The sequence below is a fragment of the Plectropomus leopardus genome, chromosome 4 (assembly GCF_026936395.1).
Source record: "Plectropomus leopardus strain MGB_pleo_1.0 chromosome 4, ASM2693639v1, whole genome shotgun sequence".
Lineage (NCBI taxonomy): Eukaryota > Metazoa > Chordata > Actinopteri > Perciformes > Serranidae > Plectropomus > Plectropomus leopardus.
The window spans coordinates 14,572,123-14,594,766 of NC_142179.1; the positions used below are offsets into that span (position 1 = coordinate 14,572,123).

The following is a 22,644-nucleotide window of genomic DNA, read 5'->3' on the forward strand; positions in this document are numbered from 1 at the left end:
TGATGGCTGCCTCTCACCTTGCACACTTGTTTTTGGCCCTTTCCCCTACAGAGTGTTGCAGGAATGAGTCCCAAAACCTGGAAATGAGCTAGTAGGTTTGCACTTCCGGGTCCCTCGTCTCCAAGTCAATGGGTTTTTTGAATTGGTTTTTGGTTAGATGCTTGAAACAAGGTCTGTGGTTAACACAAACTCAACAGATTTTTATGTTTGGTTCTTCAGCATAAAATGTGCCAGTAAATCCTCTACTTGTGGATTTGGAAGCTTTTATGTGTCTTAAAGGTCCAGTGTGCAGGACTTAGGGGGATATCTTGGCAAAAATTAAATATAAACATATTTTCTTTAGTGTATTATCACCTGAAAATAAAAATTGTTGTGTTTTCATTACTTCAGAATGAGCTGTTTATGTCTACATAGGGAGCTGCTCCTTGTCTGTAGATATTACTGAGTTGCACCGCCATGGTTCTAGAGTAGCCCAGAAGGGACAAATAAGCTCTAAACAGGGTGCTGGCCACCATAGTTAGCAGCTCAGCCACGATGAGCTTGAAACTGCTTTATGCATTGTTTTTTACCTGCTTTAATCACCTGGTCAATTTGTTATGGAGAAAAAAGGACCTCTGCAGGTAATTTGGCTCCCTGTAAAAACCTCCTGAACAATAAAATGGTTAAGGTTAGCTTTTTACTTCTGGCAATTTCATAGAAGTGTCAAAAATGTAAGTATCATCAACCTTTGTTTGCCACAGAGCCTATTTTCTGCTGTAATCCAAAATCTTGTGGAAAAAAGCCTATTGGTTTTTTGTGGAGGGAACCAGGGGGATTCTGCAAGGTTGGCCTACAAAAATACATCATCCCTGAACCAATCTATTACGCTCTCCAAAGGAAGGAAATTAAAACATTCATCCATCATCTACTGTTGCCACATCCCTCCACACCCTTCCACACACACCGACCACACACACATAGACACACACACTTGAACAGTTATATAACTGCCCGGTCCTCTGTTCTGTCTATCTGTCCTTTGCTGTGCATGGTTCAGCTACTTTCCCATGGTGCACAGGGCACATGGCTATGTGCAGATACTGAAGCCACTGCCAGACAGACACAAGAGGCAACTCAGCTGAGAGTTGAATTAAAAATGTTTCTGACATGATTTGAAGCGTGACACAGCAATCCAAGTTCATATGGCAACATCATGAACTGAACAAGCATGAGCCCAGACATTTCAGGAATGCACTTCAGTCTCCACTGTTATTAATCTTGAGATATAGCTTTGAACATGACAACGACAATACATTAACTGCACATCGTCGTCTTTAATCTGTGATGAACTGTTGCAAATGAGCAGTTTGTTCCATAAATAACAATTCACCTTGTTTCTATTTCTTATCTTTTAGATGATACCAGCCACGAACCAGCTGAGCCTTCCCGAAGTGACGAAACAAATGCTGCACCGCACCTGCAGAAAACAAGCCCACTCCTGGCTTTGTTGCTGGTCTGCCTATCAGCACTCATCACTTTATAGCGCCTCCCTCTGTCATGGAGGGCATTTACACACACCTAGCGTGGCCTGAATCTGCCCGAGGCTGCAGGGATGGGGGCGGGATTTGGGTGGAGCGTGTTTGCTTGAATTGGGCATCAGCGCAGGCTTCTCAAGGAACCCTCTATTTTTTTCAGAAATATATTTAAGTGGTCTTTTCTCCGTCTGTGAGTGAAAAAAGTTGATGTTGGAAGTGGGAGAGACAGTTTCCCTCTCTCAAACCTTCAACTAAGATGCCAAATCCCGTTTTTTGACACTTAGTGATTCTTATTTTCCCGTGACTTTTGACATCCCTTTGCATCATGTTTTTGTCATTGCAGCACTGATGTTTACCCACACACACACACACACACACACACACACACACACACACACACACACACACTTAGAGAGTCAAACACAAAACACTAACCGTCAATAGCAGTAGGGTTTTACATTTGTATAGCAGCAGTAAACAGTAGGAGAGTGAGAATTCTAGGCCTTAGAAAGAACTGTACATACACAAACAAATAGTTGTCCCGAGACCTCTCAAAAAGCCTTTAGAAAATATTTTGTATTGTGTGGGGTCATACAGTAAGAAGCAGAGTTTTCTGCTTCCATGGAAGTACAAAGATGAAGAGGTCAGACTGGAAACCACAGCACTGAGAAATCTGTACATGGCATGCACCTTAGCCCGCTGACCTTCAGCCTGTCAACAATAGCATCCAATTTTCTCTTGAATACAAAGTGTATTTATAGATGGATAAGCTGCTCAAAACTTGAGCTAGAGAAACCTACGGAACCATGAGGCTACTTTCTCTTGCCCTCCTTTGTGTAGAGCATGCCAGCCCTGCTCAATAAAACACCTCTCAAACACATTTGGTTCACCGTGACTCACAGAACAGCTAAATTGAAACTTTCTCGCCAGACACTTTGTAGACTGCTATTAAGATCAAGGATCGATATCTTTTGAAAGTTGATCACACAATTTCACGGCAACAGTCACAGTCATTTTATGCAATGTTTGCTGAGCAGAGGCAGCAATTGTTCTCCCTGTTCCATTTGACTATTAGTCAATATTAACACTCTCATAAACATTTGCATCCACAGCTTTTTTTTCTCTGATATCGACTGTTTAAGCGATTGTTTAAAAAACTGTTCACAGTTAAATTGGAGCCTTTATTTTTTTACTTTGCAAATGGTGTCTTTGATGGTGAAGACACTGTAAACTGTGTATTTTTGCACTGTCTAAAACCCACTTAATTAAAACAATAGCAGATGTCATGGGAAAGTGTTTACAAAGACACTTTAATTCGCATTAGCATACTTTTTCCTCACATCTCTGTCACTTAAACCACAGTTTTGACTCATCAAATATTAGTTAGCTGGTTTTCACACTCACTTTCGTGCTGCAGTTTATGCAGCTTTTACAGGACTGATGTATAGCTCCAATTAGTTTAGAACACATAGAGTGACTAGAGAAACCATCCATTTAATTCAAGGCAATGCACAGCTCTATTTAGTCTGGCCAGGTTTATGTTAGCACTTAAATGAAAAGGAATCCACTGTGTTCTAATGATATTCAGCGTCCTTCAGCTCCCACAGATGCACATGGTGAGTTAGCATAATGGAAGCTATTATGTCCTCTTTCAAATGGAGGGGACTTGTTTCTTTTGCTTTCAAAGAAATATGGACAGATAGAGGAATTTACTCTTTCCTTTTAAGATCAGGGGTTTTTGTAGGAGAAATGGGGCGCCAATTGGTTTTGAAAGATGGATACAAAGAGAGAAACAGAGCAAGAAAAGAAGCACAGGAGTGATTGCGTGTCCACCTTCGGCTCCTAGTGTTACAGGTTTAAGTGACTCTTTAATGAGGTTCAAAATGACAGGCATGTGGACCCCATGTTGTGGCCAGGGGAGTTATTCCTGGTATTAAAAATAGATGGTGAAAGGCTTGGGGGGTCTCGGGAGGGGGGTGTAGATTTCCACAGTGGGGGGGGTTTAAAGCACCAATGACCTTGCAGTTTGAGAGAATTGGTTAGTGAAGGAGACGGGGAGATTTAAAGGGAGAGACACATACGGGGAGAGATAGAAAGACATGGGAGGTACCCCGAAGGTAGTGTGACTAGAGTGCCTAACTAAACAAAACTAAACAAAAAACCCAAGCACCACTACTGAAAGAACACCTGAATAGATGACAAACATTTTGTTCAGTATCATTCTGTCTCCAAAATGAGTGCACTGTTTGGTTATTGCTTTTCATTTTTGTGGCTGCCTTTTTTTTTTCTTTTCCCCAAAAAGACTGCCTTTGCCTTTTGCCATGTTGTTTTTTTGTGTGTGTGCTACGGTAACAATGCTATTACAGCGTAATAGCAGCTCAGCCATGGGGGGTAATAGGAGATGAGGCCATTTAATGAGGTACTAATTTTCAGGATAACACCACAGGGAATGAGCACCGTGTAAGATTCAAAATGGATGCCTGTCAGCAGATTAACACCAGACTTTTATCAGAAAACCAGCTTCAATTGTACTCTCTTATAATACTACTATTTGTCATTATTGCTATTATTACCATGGTTTATTCTGTACACACCTTAACCTGGGAAATGAGGATCAACTTATAAACTGGATACTGTGTATCCTGAGGTAGTCAACCATAAAACAAGTAGTGTTAGGTTAGTATCTGTTTTGTACCTTTCTGGAGGACAGAAGAAAAAAATTAGATCATTGTTAAAACTGTATAATTATTATTATTGTTATGATGATGATGATGATTATGCCTATTATTATTAGAAAAACTTCTTGATGTAAATAGTGTTTGATATTAAAGTATTAATTTGGTTCTTATGTCTTTTTCTAAAAAAAAATGAATACGGTATTATCTCTGGGTTTTGCGGAGTGTGTACTGTCCTCAAACAATGCATTGTGTGCTTTGATCCTCAATGCCTAATGAAACTTTGAGCTAATATGAAGGGGAAACCTGTGGGAGCTGTACACCAACAGTGTATAGGAGACTGAACATTAGCCAGAAGAGTGGCTCACCTGTTACATGTTTCAAACCAGTCACCAACCTTCACATCTCTTCATATGGATCCTGCCTTGAAAAGAAACACTTTGGACTTAATAGACGGCTCATTTGTACTTTTTTGCCTTCAGTGTTTTGGAAGCATGTTGGTTGGCTCAAAGATCTGCCATGAGTGGACTGTTTGCTTTTTAATGGAAGGATCTTGCCAGTTTCATTATGTGGCATGCGCATGAACTTGATGACATTTAAGAAGAAAAAAAAAAAAGAAAAATATCGAAAAAGTTTTTAAAAGAACGTTTTTCTTTTGCTCTGATTTTCTTTTTCTTTAAGACGTGTTAGACTTTCGGATCACTTTCATGTTGTGTGTTTTTTGCATCCCCATTTGAGTGATGTCATTAAAGCGGTGTAGTGACAGATGACAAATGTACATAACACAAACCATTGTTGTAAAGTTACAGTGGGGGTCGGTCATTTTGTTGTTCAAAAGCAACTTTTTTTTTCCTCCTAAGAATGACTCTTTCTGTACCCATCTACTGAATTCATCCCATGTAGTTGCAGTCTGTCTCTTCTGACTATTCATCCTCTTTCTGCTCTCTCAAGAGGAGGCGTTTTGGGAGTGTATACATCAGTGTGTGGACGTTTTTCAGTGTGGAAAAAAAAAAATGTGTGAGACCTTTGAGTTTGTGTGTGTGCGTGTCTCATTTGCTGTTGCTGCAGTGAATGGGAAGCGGCAACCCTCTTTGGCAACAAAGAGTGTTTCCCATGCCTTAGCCCTTCAGCCTCTGCCCTGGCAGCCCTGTCTGTGTACAAGAAGCTTTCTGCCATTGTGCTTTTACACGGAACGGCTGCTGGCGTCGAAGAGACTACAACAGGGCCCTTCACGTTCTCTCCCTTTTTAACAATCCTGAATCACTTCTCCCTATGGTAGACGTTGGTCCTGGGCACAGTTCAAGGATTAGTGCACCCCTTCCACCAAAATCCTAACTGGATTGTTCGTGGGGTAAAGCCTATCATCAATCCAGGTTCTGTGCATACAGGGCAAAGCCAGTCTTTTCATCAGCTCCGCTCTTGCTGATGAGCCACTTGTTCATTTTGTGCACCTGTCCTGTCCCATCTTTCTTGTGCTTGTATAACCTCCACAACACCACCTGCTGTCCTTCTTCCCTCACCTTCGAACCCTGCTCCCACTTTGCCATCAGTGGGGAATATTTCCAAACTGCTCTTTTACAGTATATAAACAACAAAAAAGTTGACAAAAATTATCTGTATTTGTATATACACGTGTCTGAGCAACTATGAGTAATACAATAAAATGGAAATACATTGCTTTGATCACTGTGCTACTCTTTTGCTCTACTTTAACCCCTTCCACTTCCCAAGGAGGCCAGCATCCTAAGTTACATTAATATTTTTAAAAATATTTTTAGACATGCTATATTATAAAGATTTGGGGCGTTTTTCGACATGCTATACTAAGATGTGTCTCAACATGCTATTCTATGTGGTTTTCAGCTGTTTTCTCAACATGTCATATTTTGACATATTTATATATCCTTTATTTAACCAGGTAAAAGACTCATTGAGATTTAAAATCTCTTTTCCAAGAGTGACCTGGCCAAGAGGGCAGCTTAAAACAAGGTTACAACAATAAATACAGGCAAACAAATACAACTATAAAATTAATACAACCATCACACAATACAAAGAGCGAGCACAATCTCCAGTTAAAATGTGAAAAGCGCAGTCATCAAATTTCAGTTGTCATTGAAATAGCAGTCACATAATATATGATTTAGTATTAAAATAAACATGCTTTTTCTGCTTCATGCACCAATGGGCAGCTTTCATATAGATGAATGAGGCTCAGCCCCCATGGCTGTATCTGTGTTTGAAACTGTCCCCTAATATGGATATAGTGCACTATATAGTGTGTTAGTCATTTTGTAGTGGTGTTAGAGTTTTCAGCTGTTAATTTTATCCACTATATAGTGTACTATAAAATACCCACAATGCACAACTACATTTAACTCCCGCCACCACAATGCATTGTGGCCACTTATTTCTGGGGGGAAAAACATTCCAACGTAGTGTCGGAAATCTCATAGCTTCATTTTGCCAAGAGCATCTATATTAATTGTTGATTTTGTAACTATTATGTTAATTTGGTTAATTCTTTCCAGTAGCCTTCATAAATTTCCAAAGATAAAAGCATGTCATGATCTGTCTTAAGTTATCAGATTAACATTAAATAGTAAGGCCTAAACTGTCTAGGACAGCAAGCTACTGCAAGTATATGTCAGCATTATTGCCTTTAATCCGGTACTGTCGTAGTTAGTTTAACATTAACGTTACACAATGCTGTGCGGCTAGATGTTGTTTATTTTACAAATCACACTTAACTCATAATTAGTACTTTCGCTCTGCTCAGTTCAGAGTGTATCCTTATAAAGTACTATTTTGGTGGTACTTGTTAATAATATTTTGGTGGAATAAACCTTTAAAGTATCCCGTATTTTTTTGCATTCATCCAATTCACTGGGTGGCACTGTTGCGAAAAGCGAGGGTCCTAGATCTGCGGTCCTGAAACTGCGGTCCCTAAGCTGCTGCCTGCAAGCCTGCAGATAGATACTGATGGCCGAACGCTGCCAACTGTGGCCCATGGATGTAATGATTAAATAGATTCATGTGTATAATAGGCTGTGCCATGGATGTATTACAGGCTGTGCCACGGGCCACTTCCGCCGGCGGAGCTACCCATTTCCTGATTAGCGCCTGGCTAGCTTGAATGGTAGTCAAACAAAATTTAATCTCTCGGCTCTTTTAGACTTTCTAAATGTAATCGAACCGGATGGTTTACACATAGACAGGGATAGAAGACGTTTCGCGGGGGTTTTGATGCTCATAAAAGAATATTTAATGATTTATATACGTCTCTTTTCCGATGTTAGTCAATGGGGATATGTTTTTTTGTCAAAACGTGACCGACCCGAACGATGAATTATAAGGATTGTAATTCCGCTTTCGGCCACTCTGCAAATTTTGCATCAACGCCTGGCGCACTTCCTGGAGCGAGATCCGATCTACGGGAGGAGGCTGTGATGACGTTGTTAGTCCAAGCATCGCGAGACAATAGGAGAGGCGGGAGGGGGGGGGTCATCATGGCGGCACCCTACTGCTGCAGGAACGATACAACAAACAAAATGAAAATACTAAAGAATAAGACCCGTTTATCTTCCTTGGAACAACATCCAACTCTGGATAAAGTATCTCCGCCACGATTCCACCACAGAAACAACGACGACAGAACTCATCCACCGAAACAGACGAGAAAACACGACAGCCATTCAGGTCAGTCTGCTCGCATCAACAAACACTAAACTTAGTATCCTGGAAATACTACATGCAGACATCAAAGAGTGTAAAGCTAGTCTTGAATATACACGGTCACGATTCGAAACCTATACGTGTGTGTATGTGTAGCTATGCTTTTGTCTATGTGCTAAAGCACCAAAATGCACAAGATGATATGTGATGCGGTGATACCTGCACATCACCGTTCAAAAATATTGCAACTGTCCTTTTTTGTTTTGTTTTGCTTATTTGTTTGATTTGCTTGTTGATTATTTGTTTGTTTGCGTTTTTTCCTCTCTCTCCTCTCTCTTTAAAATCGTTCGGCACTAGTGTATGTGTGTATATGTAGGTTGGGGTGTGTGCAGGTTTAAGTGTGTATTTGTGCGTTTCTCTGGATGTGCAGATGCATGAGTATATTTGTGTGAACACAGAAAATATATATCATCACTGAGAACCATTTACGTTAGTGTGGATATGTGTGTGTAAGAAAGAGAACAGGTACATTGAGGTATGGGTTATCTTTATTGTGATTATTTTATTTTATTTTTATATTTTTGGCCACTTTTTTGACATGCTATGCAATGATGTGTCTCAACATGCTTTGTTTTCGCCATGTCATATTTATGATTTCGTTTTTGGTTGTTTTTATCGACTTGCTGTATTATGACTTGTCTCTACATGCTTTACTATGTGTTTTTCAGCTGGTTTTTTAACGTAATATTTTGACATTTTCAACATACTATTGTAAGGCATTTTCAGTCCTTTTCCCACATATTATATTATGACGTTTTTTTTGTCTGTTTTTATTCGACATGCTCTATCATGCTATATTATGATGCTTTTGGCTATTTTTTGACATGCAATGCTATGAATTGTTTTGAGATGCTATACTATGTGGTTTTCAGCTTTTTTTGGACATGTCATATTTTCATATTTTTTGACATACTATACTACATCATTTTCGGTTGTGTTTTCCACATTTTTGGCCGTTTTTTAGATATGCTATACAGTAACGTGCCTCGACATGCTATACTTGATGGTTTACAGCTGTTTTTTTAACAGGTGATATTGTGGCATTTTTCCACATACTACACTATGTCGTTTTCAGTCATTTTATCGACATGCTATATATTTAGACATTTTTGGCTGTTCTTCTGATCTGCTGTACTATAAGGTGTCTCAACATGCTATAGTATGTGGTTTTCAGATGTAAGATGTCATATCTGGAGATTATTCGGCATACTATACAATGCCATTTTTGGTTGACTTTACATGCTGTATTATGACATTTTTGGCTATTTTTTCAACATGCTATATTATAATGTTTTCGGCTGGGTTTTTTTCCGACATGCTATATCATGATGTTTTTGGCCATTTTTTCGACATGCTATACTATGTGGTTTTCAGCTGTTTTCTTGACATGTCATATTTTGACATTTTTTTACCTGTAGTATGTCAGTCAAAAATGGAAAAAAACATCATAGTAAAATATGTCGATCAACAATTAACCAAAACATTATAGTAGTATGTCATTCAAAAATTTACAAAAACGTCATAGTATAGTAAGTCTTCCAAAATGTTACCAAAATGTCATAGTTTTTTATGTTGTTCAAAATTTGAACAAAATGTCATAGTATAGTATTCCGTTCTAAAAATGACCAAATTTTCATAGTATAAGATGTAGTCGAAAATCTGACCAAATTTTCATAGTATAAGATGTAGTCGAAAATCTGACCAAAATGTCATAGTATAGCATGCCGTTCACAAATTCACCAAAATGTTAAAGTATGTCATTCAAAATTTGACCCAAATATCATATTACTTTATGTCATTCAAAATTAGACCAAAATTTCATAGTATAGTATGTCTTTCAAAGAATGACCAATATGTCATTGTCTTTTGTCTTTTAAAAACATGATAAAAATCTCATAGACCAATAATAATAACATTTTTTTTATTTCTATAGACCTTTTTCAGAGTTAGGAAGTGCTTTACAATACCAAACCACACAATTAAAAAAAATGGAGGTATAACAACATCATTCACAAAGAGGAAAAGAAATACAATTGAAATATAACACACACATATTACATATTTATACATACCTATACATATATACATACATGCATACACACATATCCATATATGTACATAAATATACATATTTAAACACTCATATATTCACTTTCATCCATGTACAAGGTACAAGGTAGATTTATTGTAATTTCTCTTAAACATGGTTTAAGAAGAAATTAAATTAAAGTTGACCCTAAATCCTGCTACATCTTTTTGGCGTTGAACAATGAGTTGAGGAGTCTCACAGTCTGGGGAAAAAAGCTGCTCCGTAGTCTGGTGGTTTGGCAGCGGATACTTCTGTATCTTTTTCCAGATGGCAGCAGGGTGGACAGACTATGGCAGGGGTGGCTGACATCTATATGTACATATGCACATACTTATATACATACAAATATACATACATAAACACATATTTACGCATTCATACCTAGGCACATGCACATACACCCACGCAAATCTCATACATATACACACTTTCATACCTATTAAGCCAAAGTTAAATAAATGCAAGTCTGTACAGTACAAGATGTTTTTTTAAAGCTTTTTAAACAATTTTTTTGGGGGGGCATGTTGAAAACCAACAGCTGAAAAACAGCTGAAAACCACATTTTCAGTATATTTCTGTATAACTCGACATGCTATACTATATGGTTTTACAAATTTATTTATTTATTTTTTTTTGACATGGCATATTTTCACATTTTTCGACATACTATACTATGTTGTTTTTGGCCATTTTTTACACATGCTATATTAGGATGATTTTGGCCATCTAAATGCTATACTAGGACGTGTCCTGACATGCTATAATATGTGGATTTCAGCTTTTTTTTGACATGTCATATTTTGATATTTTTCGACATACTATAATATGTCATTTTCAGTCATTTCTTTAACATGCTATATTCTGTTTTTGGCAGTTTAGTCGACATGCTATATTAATTATCATTTTCTGGCAAATTAATTGCATTTTTGGAGGTCTAAACATGCTAAAAACAAACGTGGCAAAATAACTCCACAGCACCCCCCTAACATGTAGCCCCAGTGGGCAGTTTCACCTTCAATTACAAAATTCGGTACACTTATTTATCATGCCTAGAGGCACAAAAAGTCTCTTGGACCCGCCCCCCAAACCCAACAGGAAGTTGGAAGTTGATTTGGTGTGTGCAATCATAATCCCTTGGTGATGAAAAGTTATCAAAGGTCCGTGCAAAACTTCTAGGGTTTTCCCAAGGTGAAGCATAGAATTTTAATGTTTTGCCATAAAAAAGGAAATAGTCGAAACTTTAGTGTATATTGTCCAATCTGCCTGAAACTTAATAGATTTGAAGGTCCTGCCCTTAACACATCTGTATGACAATAAGCACTATCCATAATAGTGCCACCTAGTGGCCACTTGAAATAATGTACTCTCCCAAACTTGTCCTACACTATTAAAATTTTGTCTGTATGATCCTAAGACCTTCATGATGCACCTGCAAAGAGTCAGGAGGCTTGTCTTACTGGGTAAGTCAGGCGGTTAGTGTGCCTGAGGTTGCTGGTTCAAGTCTTATCTAGGACAGTTGACGCTTGACTTTAATGGCATGAATACAATAAAATCTTGGCTGATATATATGTCTGCGCTGCTGATTTAAGTCATCAATGGACTATCTTTTAACAAAAAAACAATTAAAAATGACACAATTGTCTCCTGCATTTTTATGTACTGAGTAATGATTTTCCTTGCTAAGAACTTTGTTGATTCTTGGCCTGACTCATATATCAGTCAAGTTTTTGATAGATGTCTGTGCCGATACTGAAAGCTGCAAAATACATGGAGGTTTGGCTCAGTGGGTAATCAGGTTAGTGTGGTTAGTGTGCCAGAGGTTGCTGGTTCAAGTCTCATGTGGAACATTTGACTTTTATGGCATAAATACAATAAAAAAATATCAGCTGATATATGTGTCTGCTCTGTTGAATTAAGTCATTGATGGCGTACCTTGCAACAAACACTTAAAAGTGTTAAAAAACACACAGTTGTCTCCTTGTTTGTCTCCCGAATTTTCATGTACTGAATACTGATTTTCCCCAATAACAATACCTCCCCAATAACTAAAATAACTGCTGATTATTGACCTGATTCACGTATCATTGAGTTTTTGATAGATGTCACTGCTGATACTGAGCTAAATGGAATGTCAAATATCAGGTGGTTAGTATGCCAGAGTTTGCTGGTTCATGTCTTATCTCGGACAGGTGACATTTGAATATCGGCCTGACTCAAATATCAGTTTTCGGCAGACGTCACTGCTGATACTGAATTTTGCCTGTCAACACCATATGACCCTTATATCAACAGAGCACACAGCACACAGATATATAAACCAATATTTTATTTTATTTATGCCATAAAATATTATTTGTTGTAGATTCATACATTTGCAGAACAAATTAAGGCACGCAAAGTTTAGTGATATATCGCTTTGAGTGATAAATCAGGTGGAGTGGTCACAAAAACAGGTAAAACCAATATCAGCAGATGCGTCTGCTAAAAACAAGGAATACATATGACGACAACAATACAACATGGATAACTTATATCCGCAGAGCAGACACATATATCAGCCGAGATTTTATTGAATTTATACTATATAAGTCAAATGTTGCAGGCAAGGTTTGAACTAGAAACCTCTGGCACACTAACCACCTGATTTACCAACTTAGCCAAACCTCCAGACACTTCACAAGCAGGGAAAATCAGAATTTAGTACATGTAAATTCAGGAGACAAGGAAACAAGAAGACAATCGTGTGTTTTTTAACAATTTTAAGTGTTCGTTGCAAGGTACGCCATCGAAGACTTATAGAGCAGACGCTTATATCAGCCATATTTATGCCCTAAAAGTCAAATGAGACTTGAACCAGCAACCTCTGGCACACTAACCCCCTAATTTACCCACTGAGCCAAACCTTCAGACGCCTTCCACCCTTTTGACGTTCCATTTAGCTCAGTATCGGCAGTGACATCATTCGAAAACTTAACTGATATGTGAGTCAAGTCGATAATCAACTATCAACTCCTCATTAAGTTCTTGGCAGGGAAAATCAGTATTCAGTACATGAAAATTCAGAAGACAAGCAGACAATTGTGTTTTTTTAACATTGATGACTTATATCAGCAGATATTTTATTGTATTTATGCCATAAAAGTCAAATGTTCAAGGCAAGCCTTAACCAGCTACCTCTGGCTCACTAACCACCTGATTTACCCACTGAGCCAAACCTCCAGACATTTAATGTGCTCTCGACACTCCATTTAGCTCAGTTACAGCAGTGACATCTGTCGAAAACTCGAATGATATTTGCGAGTTGGGTTGATAATAAATTAAGTCTTTGGCCGGGAAAATCAGTATTCAGTATATGAAAATTCAGGAAACAATTGTGTTTTTTAACTGTTTAAAGTGTTTGTTGCAATGTACGCCATCAACAACTTATATTAGCAGAGCAGACACATATGTCAGGTGATTTTTTATTGTATTTATGCCATGAAAGTCAAATCTTCCAGACAAGACTTGAACCAAAAACCTCTAGCACACTAATCACCTGATTTACCCACTGAGCCAAACCTCCAGACACTTTCTGTGCTTTCGATGTTCCATTTAGCTCAGTATCAGCAGTGACATCTATTGAAAACTAATCTGATATGTGAGTCAGGTTGATAATCAACTAAGTTCTTGGTAGGAGAAATCAGTATCCAATACATGAAAATTCAGGAGACGAGATAATTGTGTGTTTTTTAATTGTTTCAAGTGTTCCCTGCAAGGTACATCATTGATGACTTATATTAGCAGAGCACACACATATATCAGCTGAGATTTAGTTTTATTTATGCCATAAAAGTCAATTGTAACCTGTCCCAGATAAGACTTGAACCACCAACCTCAGGCACACTAATTGCCTGATTTACCTACTGAGCCAAACCTCTAGAAAACTTTACATGTTTTTGACGTGTTGTTGAACTTGACTTGCAATCTCATGGTTTACGAGTAAGTGCTATAACAGACCATGCCAATACATCTGACACTTGTGTTTTACCTTGAAGATAGCTGTTTGCTTAGGACAACTGAATTCACCTGTCCTGGATTAGGTTTGATACAATGATCTCATTGTCTGGTGGCAAGCCCTCTGACCTACTGAGCTAAACCTTCAGACATTTCAACTATGTTTTAAGTTGACCAATTTTAAGACTCTTCTCCGGGAAGCAGCCTGTAAAACGTACCGGCCCTAGATAAGGTTCAAACTCAACATTCCAAATAGTTTTTTTGTTTTAATATTAATTCATTCATTCATTTACATGACATTTTCCTGATTTGGTCTACAAATGAAGTACAACAAGATGATGTGGAATTTCTGTGCCCTCCACTGCCAACTAGTGGGCGCTGGAAGTACACACTCCAGGGTCCAGACTCTCTGCATGCATTATCTGACTTTCAAAGAAATGAATGGCTGCCTTAGCTGGAGTTCACCAGTACCCCATCATATGTGGTGGTGCAAGGGCCCTTTCATCGCTGCTTGCAGCTTTAACTTCAACATGCTATACTATGACATGTTTCGACTTCCTATACTATGTGGTTGTCATTGTTTTTTTCGACGTAATTTTTTGACATTTTTCCACATATTATACTATGTCATTTTCGGTCATTTTAAAGACATGCTGTATTGTGATGTTTTTGGCTATTTTTTCGCATGCAATGCTATGGCATGTTTTGACATACTATACTATGGGGTTTCCAGCTTTTTTTTTGACATGTCATATTTTGACATTTTTTGACAAACTACATTATGTCGTTTTCTGTTAAATACTATGTGGTTTTCAGCTGTTTAGTAGACGTCATATTTTGACATTTTTCAAAAAAAATATACTATGTCGTTGTTGGTTGTTTTTTTTTTTAAACATGCCATATAATGATGTTTTCATATTTTCAACACGCTATACTATGAGGTGTCACAACATACTATATTATATAGTTTTCAGCGTTTTTTCAACATGTCATATTTGGACATTTTGCGACATGCTATATTATGATGTTTTTGGACGTTATTTCAACGTGCTATACTATGACGTGTCCCGAAATGTAGTAGTATATGGTTTTAAGCCGTTTTTTCAACAAGTCATATTTTGACATTTTTGACATGTCGTTTTTGGTCATTTTCAAGACATGCTTTGCTATGGCATGTTTCAACATGCTATAGTATGTGTTTTCCAGCAGTTATTTTAACATGTCATATTGTGATATTGTTTGATTTACTATATTATGTAATTTTCGGTCGTTACTTCGACATGCTATATTATGACATTTTTAGATTTTTTTTTAGACATGCTATATTATGAGGTGTCTTGACATGTTATCCTATCCTAAAAATTGACCAAAACATCATAGCATAGTATGTCGTTAAAATATTTATAAAAACGTAAAATTATAGTAGGTCATCCAAAATTTTACCAAAATGTCATAGTATGCCGTATAATTTTCTGACCAAAATGTCATATTGTAGTATGCCGTTGAAACTCTTACCCAAATTTCAAAGTATAGTATGTCCTTCAAAATTTGACCTTAAGGTCATCGTATAATATGTAGTTCAAAAAATGACCAAAATGTCATTGTGTAGTATGTTTTTAAAAAATTGACCCAAATGTTATTGTGTAGTATGTTGTTCAAAATTTGACCCAAATGTCATAGTATAGTATGTCGTTCACAATATGACCTCAATGTCATATTACAGTATTTCTTTTAAACGTGGTTTAAATTTTCAATTGCTACAATGTTTCTCAAAATGCTATATTATGATGTTTTGGGCTATTTTTGTTTTACATGCTATGCTATGGCATGTTTTGAAATGCTATACTATGCAGTTTCCAGCTGTTTTCTTTACGAACTATACTATGTGGTTTTCAGCTTTTTGACGTTATATTTTGACATTTTTTGACGTGCTATATTATGATGTTTTTGGACGTTTTTCCAACGTGCTATACTATGATGTGTCTCACAGTGCTATACTATAAAGTTTTAAATCGGGTTTTTTAACATGTCTCATGTTGACATTTTTTCAACATGTCCTTTTTCGGTCGTTTTTTTGGCATGCTTTATTTTTGGATGTTTTTTCAACATATATTACTATAACATGTCTCAGAATGCTACACTATATGTTTTTTTTTTTACATCTTTCAGACATTTTTCAACATACTATATTATGCTATATATGTTTTTGGCTGTTTTTTTTTTGTAACTGCTATGCTATGGCTATTTCAACATGCTATACTATGTGGTTTCCAGCTGTTATTTCGACATGTCATATTTTAACATTTTTCAACATACTGTACTGTCTTTTTTGGTCATTTTTTCAACATGCTATATTATGATGTTTTTGGCCGTTTTTTCTTTTTTTTAACATGCTTTACTATGAAAAGTTTTGGCATGCTCTAATATGTCATTTTCAGCCATCTTTCGACATGTCAAAATTTGACGTTTATCAAAATACTATACCATAGCATTTTCAGCCACTTTTCAACATGCTGAATGATGACATTTTTGGGTGTCTTTTCGAAATGCTATACTATGTTGTGTTTCGGCATGCTCTAATATGTTGTTTTAAGCCATTCTTTCAACATTTCATAATTTGACATTTAGTCTTCAGCTGTTTTTAAAAAAATGCTGTATTATGACATTTTTGGCCGTTGTTTTCAACATGCTCTAATCTGTCATTTTCAAAAAAGATTTGGGCATGTCAAAATTTGACATTTTTTAACATAATGTACTAAATTGTTTTTAGCCGTTTTTTCAACATGCTAATATTATGATGTTTTGGGCTGTTTTCTCAAAATGCTTTACAGTGAACTGTTTCGGCATGCTCTAATATGTTGTTTTAACCTATCTTTTCGACATGCTATATTATGATGGTTTATGCTGTTGTTCAAAATGCTATACGATGAGATGTTTTGGCATTCCCTTTTATGTTGTTTTCAGTCTTTTTTCCGACATCTTTCTACTGTCTATACTACCTAGTTTTCAGCTGTTTTTTCAACATGCTATATTATGATGTTTTGGCTGTTTTTCGAAATGCTATACTATGACATGTTTCGGCATGCTCTAATATGTCATTTACAGCTGTCTTTCGGCATGTCAAAATCTGGCCTTTTTTGTAATTTTTTTTAAAAAATGCTGTTTTTCCGAAATGATTTACTATGACATGTTTCCGCATGCACTAATCTGTTGGATTTTTCGTCATGTCAAAATTTGAATTTTTTTTACATACTTTTCTATGAGTTTCGGCCATTTTTTCAACATGCTATAATACAGTATGTTGTTTTTGTTTTTAGTTTTTTTTTTCCGAAATGCTATACTATGATGTGTTTCAGCATGCTCTAAAATGTCATTTTCAGCTGTTTTTTTCAACATGTCAAAATTTGAAATTTTTACATACATGGTACATTATGGTGTTTTCAGGCATTTTTTTCGACATGCTATAATATGACATATTTCGGCATGAATTTTTTGGCTTGCATAAATCATAATGTTGGCCTATTTTGCAACACTGTATGCTATGCTAGGACTTTACAAGCTATAATATGTCGTTTTCAGCCATTTTTTTTCATGTCAAACTCTGACATTTTTAGCCACACTACACTATGTTGTTTTCGTCCATTGTTTTGACATGCTATATCATGATGTTTTTTCCCAGCAGCACGTGGAGTAAGCTTGTACCCAAACATTACAAGCAGGAAGAAGAAGTTTCTATTTGAACAGGCTACCCCAAACCCAGCCAATGATGAGAAACAGAGAATGGAGAGAGTGATGATGCAACGGACCTCCAGATAAAGAGAAACAACAGATCACTATGTGTGCTTTTTGTGCTTATGCCTTACCTTGCTTAGACCTAGTGTTAGATGGTATATGTAACTCCCATAAAAAGGAGTAAGATAACTGTTGCTTTTGATTTATGCTTTTGAAATTTTTATCTTTGAATAAAGCCTGCCTTGAGCAGTTTTAACCTTTGTTAACCATCTCTGGGTGTTTGCCTTGTCATCCTTCTGAGAATCTGGTTAGTGGCTAAAAGACAAAAACAAGACAAAAAAGAAACAGGTTGCTGGGCAAAAGCAAACTTTCAGTTTGGTGCTTAGGGAGTGAATAAAAACTCACAAAAAAGGGTGGGTAGTACTAGAGGTACTCCCAGAGCCACCCTTGTTCCTCCTAGAGTGGAAAGACCAGAAACGCTCTCTGGGCCCGAGTGTTAGAGGGTTTATCTCCTGGTCTGGTCAACTGTAAAAGTAAACACTGTAGGGCAGGCATGTCAAACTGGTCCACAGGGGGGCTGGTGTGGCTGCAGGTTTTGTTTCCAACCAAGTAGCAGCACACCAGACTGGACTCATTTAATCAACTGATCTCCGTCTTCAGACAGTTGATTGGTCAAACTGTGTGCTCTTGGTTGGTTGGCACAAAAACCTGCAGCCACACCGGCCCCCCTGTGGACCAGTTTGACATGCCTGCTGTAGGGTATCCATTACTCAGAAAAGGAAAAAAAACATACCTCTCCAATTATTTAGAGTGTCTGAGTAAGGGGCTAAGAGTGGTTCAGAAAAGACCATGATGAAACGGTGTTCTGGGGATGTGGGTACCTCGCCCGGTATGGGGACACCCCCCCCCCGGAGCCAGACCTGGGGAGGAGCTTGCAGGTGAGTGTCTGGTGGCCGGGCCTTTGCCCATGGGGCCCGGTCGGGGTTAAGCCCAAAGAAATCACATGGAGCCGTCACCCTGTGGGCCAACCACCCGCAGGGAAAGGGATCATGGTTGGGTGCCTTGTGTATTAGGTGGCAGGCGGGGGCAGGGCCCCAGGTGTGCCAATCCTCAGCATCGCAAACTGGTTCTAGGGACATGGAACGTTACCTCTCTGGTGGAGAAGGAGTCAGAGCTAGTGAGGGAGGTTAGGTGGTACCAACTAGATATAGTTGGTCTCACCACCACGCACAGCACTGGTTCTGGAACCCTCATCTCCAGGGGGGAGAGGGGTTGCCCAGGTTGAGAGGCGCTGGGCAGGTGTGGGGGTACTCACGAGGCCCCGGCTGAGTGCCGCTGTGTTGGAGTTAACCCCAGGGAACGAGAGGATTGCCTTGATGTGACTGCGTGTCGCAGAGAGGAGGTCTCTGACTGTCGTGTGTGCGTATGCACCTAACATCAGTTCAGAATACCCAGCCAACTGGGGACTCCATAGTTCTTCTGGGGAACTTCAACGCTCACATGGGCAATGAAGAAGAAACCTGTAGGGGCGTGATTGGAAGGAATGGCCTGCCATATCTAAACCTGAGTAGTGTTTTGCTCCTGGACTTCTGTGCCAGTCATGGATTGTCTATAACAAAAACCATATTCGAGCTTAGAGATGTTCATAAGTGTACCTGGTACCAGAGCTCCCTAGGCCAAAGATGGATGATCAATTTTGTTGTCGTATAATCTGATTTGCGGCTGAATGTCTTGGACACTCTGGTGAAGAGAAGAGCGGAGCTGTCAGCTAGAAGTGAGTTGGATCAGGTGGTGAGGAAGGCTGCTGGACAGACCTGTTAAACCCAAGCGTGTAGTGAGGGTGACCTGGGAACGTCTGGCGGAGGCCCCTGTCTGTGAGATTTTAAACTCACGCCTCCGGAGGAACTTCTCGTGCATCCCGGGGGTGGTTGGGGACATAGAATCCGAATGGTCCTTGTTCAAAGCCTCCATTGTGGAGGCGGCTGCTAGAAGCTGTGGTCAGAAGATCGTCAGTGCCTGTTGTGGCAGGCAACTGACTAACCGGGCTGCAGTGAAGGAGGTCGTCAAAGCAAAAACTCGGGTGTGGGAGGAGTTCGGGAGCCATGGAGGAGGACTTTCGATTGGCCTCAAGGAAGTTCTGGCAAACCATGAGACGTCTCTGAAAGGGGAAGCAGGGCTTGTCTCAGGCTGTCCTCAGCAGGAGAGGAGAACTGCTGACCCAGACTGGGGATATTGTCGAACATTGGAGGGAACACTTTGAGGAACTCCTGAACCCTGCCTTCACATTCTCCGTGGAGGAGGTAGAGTCTGAAGACTTGGGGGAACCTTCATCCATATCCCTGGCAGAGGTTGCTGAGGTAGTCAAAAAAGCTCCTGGGTGGCAAGGCGCCTGGAGGCTCCATCCGATTGTCGCACTTCGGATTCAGGAGGAACAATGCAAGTTCTGCCCAGGCCATGGAACAGTGGATCAGCTCTTCACCCCAGCAAGGCTGCTGGGGCGGTCGTGGGAGTTTGCTTATCCAGCCTTCATGTGGACTTGGAAATGGCCTATGACCGCATCCCTCAGGGAGTCCTGTGGGGGGTACAACGGGAGTACGGGCTGCAGGGGTTGCTTCTGCGAGCCATTCGCTCCCTGTATAACCAAAGTGAGAGCTGTGTCTGCATACTTGGCATGAAGTCAAACACGGGCGGTTTGTAGCCGAGTGCGAAGCGGTCAGGTTAATGATAATGATGCCATGGTTCTCTGCCAGAAAACGGTGAACTGTTCCCTCTGGGTGGGAGTGAGTTGCTACCCCAAGCAAAGGAGTTTAAGTATCACGGGGTCTTGTTCACGAGTAAGGGTAAAACAGAGCGTGAGATAGACAGACGGTTTGATGCAACATCCGCAGTGATGCTGGAGTTGCATCAGACTGTCGTGGTGAAGAAGGAGCTGAGCCGGAAGGCAAAACTCTCAAATTTACCAGTCCATCTATGTTCCAACCCTCATCTATGCTCATGAGGTCTGGGGAGTGACTGAAAGAATGAGATCCCAGATACAAGCGGCCAAGATGAGCTTCCTCCGAAGGGTGGAGAGCCGCTGCTCGTTCGCGTCAAAAGTGGCCAGTTGAGTTGCTACAGGCATCTGATCAGGATGCCTCCTGGGCGCCACCCACAGGAGGTGTTCCAGGCACGCCCTACTGGTAGGACGCAAAATATATCGTATACATATCTTGTCTGGCTTTGGAATGCCTTGGGCTTTTTGGCCTTGTTTGGATTTTATTCCCACTTTGTGCGCTATGGTGCATGTCTACGAGCTATTCTATTTCGTTTTAAGCCATTTTTAGGAGCGGTCAAATTTTGACTTTTTTCGCCATACTCTCCTATTGCCTTTTGGCCATTTTTTTGACATGCTAAATTATGAGTTTTTTGGCATTTTTTGGACTTTATTCCCACTTTGTGTACTATGACTGTTGTGTCGTTTTCAGCAACTTTTAGGAGCGGTCAAATTTTGACTTTTTTCGCCATATTATACTATTGCCTTGGTGACCGTTTTTTTGACATGCTAAATTATGAGTTTTTTGGCCTTTATTCCCACTTTGTGCGCTATGGCGCATCTCTACGAACTATTCTATGTCACTTTTAGCCATTTATAAGAGCTGTCAAAATTTGACTTTTTTCGCCATACTATACTATTGCCTTTGTGGCCATTTTTTTGACATGCTAAATTATGAGGTTTTTGTCCTTTTTTGGACTTTATTCCCACGTTGGGCCGGTATGACGCAACTCTACGAGCTATTTTATGTCGTTTACAGCCAGAAGCAGTCAAAATTTGACTTTTTTCGCCTTTTGGGCCATTTTTTTAACATCCTACTTTATGGTGTTTTTGAATATTTTTGAAAGTTTGTTTGCTATGGCGTGTCTTAGCACTCTGTTTTATGCTGTTTTAAGGTGTTTTCAGCTGTTTTTGGGACGTGTCATATTTTGACATATTTTGACATTTTCCCATAACCTTACCTTTTCGGTCATTTTTTGGACGTCCTACTTGATGGTGTTATTGAATATTCTTGAAATTTTCTTTTCTATGGCGTGTCTTAGCACGCTATTTTATGCGGTTTTGAGGTGTTTTCAGCTGTTTTTGGGACGTGTCATATTTTGACATTATTCCATACTATAGCCTTGCCTTTTCGGTCATTTTTTGGACGTGCAGTATTTGGGTGTTTTTCGCCGTTTTTGAAAGTTTCTTTGCTATGCCGTGTCTTAGCACGCTATTTTATGCTGTTTTCAGGTGTTATCAGCTGTTTTTGGGACATGTCATATTTTGCCTTTTCGGTCTTGTTTTGGACATCCTACTTTATGGTGTTTTTGAATATTTCTGAAAGTTTCTTTGCGATAGCGTTTATTAGCATGCTATTTTATGCTGTTTTGAGGTGTTTTCAGCTGTATTTGGGACGTGTCATATTTTGACATTTTTCCATACTATAGCCTTGCTGTTTTTGTCATTTATTGGACATCCTACTTTATGGTGTTTTTGAATATTTCTGAAAGTTTCTTTGCTATGGCGTGTATTAGCACGCTATTTTATGCTGTTTTGAGGTGTTTTAAGTTGTTTTTGGGACGTGTCATATTTTGACATTTTTCCATACTATAGCCTTGCCGTTTTTGTCATTTTTTGGACATCCTACTTTATGGTGTTTTTGGCCGTTTTTGAAAGTTTCTTTGCTATGGCGTATATTAGCACGCTATTTTATGCTGTTTTGAGGTGTTTTCAGCTGTTTTTGGGACGTGTCATATTTTGACATTTTTCCATACTATAGCCTTGCCGTTTTTGTCATTTTTTGGACGTGCAGTATTTGGGTGTTTTTGGATATTTCTGAAAGTTTCTTTGCTATGGCGTGTATTAGCATGCTATTTTATGCTGTTTTGAGGT

At 38.9% G+C, this 22,644-nt stretch overlaps 1 protein-coding gene and 1 long non-coding RNA gene across 3 annotated transcripts in view; both read left to right on the forward strand.

The window, feature by feature from the left end:
• efna5b (ephrin-A5b) overlaps nucleotides 1-5,872 on the forward strand; it is a 109,827-nt gene extending 103,955 nt beyond the window's left edge. For both annotated transcript variants that reach the window (XM_042488237.2, XM_042488236.2), the window contains one exon: nucleotides 1,395-5,872. In XM_042488237.2, coding sequence (XP_042344171.1) covers nucleotides 1,395-1,522 — 128 coding nt within the window. In that variant the 3' untranslated portion in view covers nucleotides 1,523-5,872. The remainder of the gene's footprint in view (nucleotides 1-1,394) is intronic.
• A 1,214-nt stretch (nucleotides 5,873-7,086) lies between these two features.
• Nucleotides 7,087-18,009, forward strand: LOC121944963 (uncharacterized). Its single transcript, XR_006105932.2, has 2 exons — nucleotides 7,087-7,888; nucleotides 17,689-18,009. It is a non-coding gene; the product is annotated as an uncharacterized LOC121944963 (long non-coding RNA).
• Nucleotides 18,010-22,644: the final 4,635 nt, after the last annotated feature.